We start from the raw sequence: 4,911 nt of genomic DNA, 5'->3' as shown, positions 1-4,911 counted from the left end.
GGGTGAGTCCACCTACAGGGATGAGGTGGAACAGCTGACTGCTTGGTGCAGGGGGAACTATCTGCTCCTCAACACCTCAAAGACTACAGAGCTGATCATTGACTTTAAGATAAGTGGCAGTCCCACCCGATTATAAGCGGAGACTGTGCGGAGAGAGTAGCTGACTACTGTTTTCTGGGAGTCCATATTGAAGGGAATCTGACCTGGAGCAAGAACACCTCTGAGTTGCTGAAAAAGGCCCAGCAGACACTGTACTACCTGAGAGTGCTCAGAAGGAATAACATCACCCAGAGACTGCTGGTCTCTTTCTACCAATGTGTCATAGAGAGCATCTAAGCTACTATCCATCATGGACAATGCTGACCATCCTCTGCATGGCGTCACCATGAAGCAGAGGTGCTCCTTCAGCGGTAGACTGCTGTCCCAGCCCTGCTCCACGCAGGAAGTCCTTTGTCCCTCAGGCCATCCGACTGTTCAACTCCTCCTCATCCAATAGAGCCTTGCAAATCTACGGTACCCCCAACACTTATGTATGTGTATGTATGTATATTTACATGCACATATACACTTTTGTTGGATGTAACTGGGACCCTGTGTACACAATTTTGTTCCACCTCATGTACCACGTGTGATGCAAATGACAAAGAACCTTGAATATATATATTCAGTATATGTGTGTGTATGCTTAGATGTGTATGTATGTATTCATATATAGGTTAATCATACTCCTTACCACCTTGTGCAAGTGTATATTGTCTTTTTCCAAATTTGTGTATTCTGCTTCTTTTTTGATGATTTCATACGCATTTTTTTTCCCTGTATCATTAGAAAATGCTACTGGATGCCTCAAATTGCCCCCTGGGATTAATAAAGTATCTATCTTAACATACTGCATCACTGTGTGGTATCTTAGCCACACAGTGCCAGAAAAGCGCTCCAGAGAGTTATCAACACAGCCCAGAAGATCGTGGGCTGCCCTCTTCTCTCACTGGAAGATCTCCACATGGTTCCCACTGCATATAGGAAAAGCCCACAATAACTTAAAGAACACATCTCACCCTGGACATGATCTGTTTGAATTGTTGCCATCAGGGAAAAAGTACAGATCAATCCAGACAGGAACAGATTTAAAAATAGATGGTATCGGTCAGCCATTACTGAACTTAAGAAACGCTGTAATAAGAACTAAATAAGTGCAATAAGGGACAACTTGGGTAATATCAATATGCTTGTGTTGAACATTTGGGGTGTTTAAAACCATCCATCCATCCATTAACTTTAACCGCTTCTTCCTTTTTGGGTCGCCGGTGCCCATGTCCAGCCATCACTGTGTGAGGGACAGAGGACACCCTGGACAGGTCTCTCCAGTCCATCACAGGGACACATAGAGACAAACGAGACAAACAACAATTCACTCTCTCACTCACACCTAGGGACAATTTTAGAGTTTCCAATCAGCCTAACATGTTTTTGGTCTGTTTCTCACCTCGTCCATGGCGATGTCCCTGGCTGTCATGGCGACTGGATTGTCTGTTCTCATGGCAACAAAGACCTGCCGTACATTTGGACAGCTCTGCACTGCTGCGTCCACGGTCTTCTTGAGCTCCGTGACCTTTCCTCCCCTGACCCCCTGGTTCACCGTGATGACGGTGCTGGACTCAGCTACAAATATGAAGGAAGATGAAACAGGAAGAAATTTGCTCCTGGTTGCCTTTTTTAATCAGTTCAATAAAAATTAATCTCTTCTAGAAAAAGATTACCAAGCAAGTGTATTAAATACCAGTAATGGTTGAGAAACAGTCTTCAAAAAGGAGCTATCTATAATTCAGTTTTTCCTTAAGTTAACCAGAAGGTCTGACATATTTTAAACACTATTCTCCCTTGAACAAATGTAACTTTTTCTTTTCATGCTTTGGATGTTCACCAGTAGAAATAGACATATTTCTGTTTAGAATAAACCTTTTGGATATCTGAAAAACAAAAAGAAGCTCACATTTCAGATACCTACAATCCCTTATCAAAAACTTAATTTTAAATGCCCCAAAATTTTGTTGATATAGTTTTGGAATAAAAAAAAATGTCATTTGAAATATCTGAAGTAATTCTTGTAGATAGGATGAAAGAACCTTATGGATATTTGACTAGGAAGAACTGAGTTCTGCATATCTGAAAAAAAGGCCAGATCAGATATTAAATGCTGAATTAGTCACCTAAACTTTTAGAAGTCTTTTACATACATTAAAATTAGTTTTTCTAATACAGTCTCAAATGAGGATATTTTGAAATGTAATTCTAAGCAAAGGATTGCTATTTTAGAACACTTTCATTTTAATTTTAACTTGTAAGAATGTAATTTTGACTAATATAAATGCCATCACTGATACTCTATATAAAAAAGTCCTAAGTGATAGAAGCGTGTCTTGAATATTTGTTACAACAACTTGCCGTACTTTTGCTCCACTGTTGATATGAAAGAATGAGCGCAGTTTTCAGATGTGTTGTGTAAACCCAGGAAGCATCAGCAGGTCTTACCGTCTCGTATTCGCTCTGCGAGGGCTTCTGCACTGAAACCTGCGAACACCACGTTGTGAGCCGCTCCGATACGGGCGCACGCCAACATGGAAGCCACAGCCAAAGGGCAGGTGGGCATGTAGATGGTAACGCAGTCCCCCTTCTTCACGCCATGCCGCCGTAGCAGGTTTCCCACACGACAGGTCATCTCCAGTAACTCTCTGCAAACGACATGCTGATGAACTACCGGTACAACGTGTACCAAACTCAAGGCTGGCAGGCCAAATATAGCCCTTATATGGCTAAAATTCCTCCAAGCCGGTGTCCAGGACTGATCAACAGTTACCGGAAATGTTTAGTTGCAGTTATTGCTGCACAGAGGGGTCACACCAGGTACTGAAAGCAAAGGTTCACATACTTTTGCCACTCACAAATATGTAATATTGGATCATTTCCCCCAATAAATAAACAAGTATAATATTTTTGTTTTGTTTAGCCGAGTTATCTTTATTTACTTTTAGGGCTTGTGTGAAAATTTGATGATGTTTTAGGTCAGTGGTTCCCAACCCTGGTATTTGAGGAACACCATCCTGCGTGTTTTAGTCATTTCCCTGCTTTGACACAACTGATTTGTTTTCAATGGGTGACTAACAGGCTTCTGTAGAACTTGATGACACAATTAAATCACTGAATCAGGTGTGTTGGAGCAGGGAAACAACTAAAACATGCAGGATGGTGTTCCTCAAGGACCAGTGTTGGGAACCACTGTTTTAGGTCATATTTATGCAGAAATACAGAAAATTCTAAAGGCTTCACCAACTTTCAAGCACCACTGTCAGAAACAAAATTAATATGTAAATATATTTTATTTGGAAAGACAAAAACAAACTTTGAACTTTTGAAGTCTGATCATAACTTTTTTTGTTTGTTTTCAGGTCTTGTATATTGAAAAATTGTTTAAACTGATTGCTAATTTAAGTTGAATATTTATGTATTTATTCTATTATGACCTAACAAAAAATTCTAAATTATATTCATCATCAAACCATGTGCTTTCTGCCTTTAATGACAGTGGAAAAACAGACTTTCTATAAATGTTGATCGGTGCAACATTCTGTAGATTTGGTCTGAAGGTGTGTTTGGTTGTTACTCCAAAATATTGAGAATGTTGTGTTTGATGTAAACTGGTGGACTGAATTTCATTCAAGTCTTTAACAGATGTCAGAAATTTGGGAAAACACAAAAAAATATTATGTAAACAACAACAACAACAACAACAACAACAACAACAACAACAACAACAACAACAACAACAACGCCTCTACTGTCTCCGAGTACTGACCTGTAGGTGTACCTGACCTCTGACCCCCTCTCATCCCTCTCCCAGATCAGGGCCACCCTCTCTGGACACGTGTGCACGTGGCGGTCCAAACAATTCACTGCACGCGCGCACACAAACACAACAGGCAGAGATGTCACTCATTGTTCATCATAACGTGATGCGTTCAGGGTACTGTTTGCTGTACAGCGAGTGATTAGCCAGCATGATGATGCATTCACTGTTCCATAAAAAGTGCGTCAAACGCTCAAACGTACTTCCTTATTTACAGTTTCTGTTCGGCTTAAAGAGAAATCTCACCGGACACGTTCAGCTTCCCTCCCTCAAACCACTCGATCCTGCCTCGGCTCAGGTCACAGTCCTGCACCCTGTGGAAGGGTCGGATCCAGTTCAGCCTCTGGCGGGCCACGGCGGCCCAGAAGCGGTCGCTGTCGGAGACCGAGAAGTCCCGCAGCTCGTCGCGGCCCGACACCCCCTGAAAGGCCGCAGCCTCCGGCATGAACGCCGCGGAGTTCCAGCTGCTTTTTCGGCGCAGAACATTCAGACATGGAGATGAGAAGAAACCCGGAGTGAAGGAAGCGGCCCGCAGGGTGCATCTGCAGGGGAGCCACATAGCGAAGGCACTCAGTGTGAAGCTCTGCACAACATGTCCGCGACACTTAAACAGATCTGTGACGAGATTTTGGAAATCCTGCGCTTACTTCGTTTTTTTTTTTTGTTGATGGTGCAGAAAACTTGGAAAGTCCTGAGAGGACGGGCTTGAAGAGTGATGCGTTTAAGGGCGGTCTCTAACCAACCGTTTTCCTGCCTACACCACTTTTGAGACGTGGAGCTTTCTCGATCTCTAACGTGTAATTTCTTTGTGTTTTACTCACAAGAACACAAACTGTATATTAAAGCTTCTCACTGCAAATTATGAAATCAAACAATAGAAATAGAACAGGGGCGGTCCTAGCCTGTTTGATGCCCTGAGCGAACAACCCTTGCCCCGCCCCCCCAATTTCTCGGAACATAGTCAAGGAAGGTCTGAAACTTTTTTGAATAAGACAATTTACACTATT

General features: G+C 42.3%; 1 protein-coding gene across 1 annotated transcript in view; it reads right to left on the bottom strand.

The window, feature by feature from the left end:
• The window catches only part of LOC119418535 (acetyl-coenzyme A synthetase 2-like, mitochondrial), a 16,085-nt gene extending 11,518 nt beyond the window's left edge, over positions 1 to 4,567 (bottom strand). The window contains exons 1-4 of the mRNA XM_037685846.1: positions 4,151 to 4,567; positions 3,854 to 3,950; positions 2,533 to 2,732; positions 1,487 to 1,662 (exon numbers count right to left, since the gene is read on the bottom strand). Of these exons, the coding sequence (XP_037541774.1) occupies positions 1,487 to 1,662; positions 2,533 to 2,732; positions 3,854 to 3,950; positions 4,151 to 4,463 (786 nt within the window). The 5' untranslated portion in view covers positions 4,464 to 4,567. The remainder of the gene's footprint in view (positions 1 to 1,486; positions 1,663 to 2,532; positions 2,733 to 3,853; positions 3,951 to 4,150) is intronic.
• Positions 4,568 to 4,911: the final 344 nt, after the last annotated feature.

The sequence above is a fragment of the Nematolebias whitei genome, chromosome 12, assembly GCF_014905685.2.
Source record: "Nematolebias whitei isolate Nwh7 chromosome 12, NemWhi1, whole genome shotgun sequence".
NCBI classification, from domain to species: Eukaryota; Metazoa; Chordata; class Actinopteri; order Cyprinodontiformes; family Rivulidae; genus Nematolebias; species Nematolebias whitei.
Note: the sequence above shows the minus strand (reverse complement) of the source record. Positions and strands in the feature narration are given on the sequence as shown.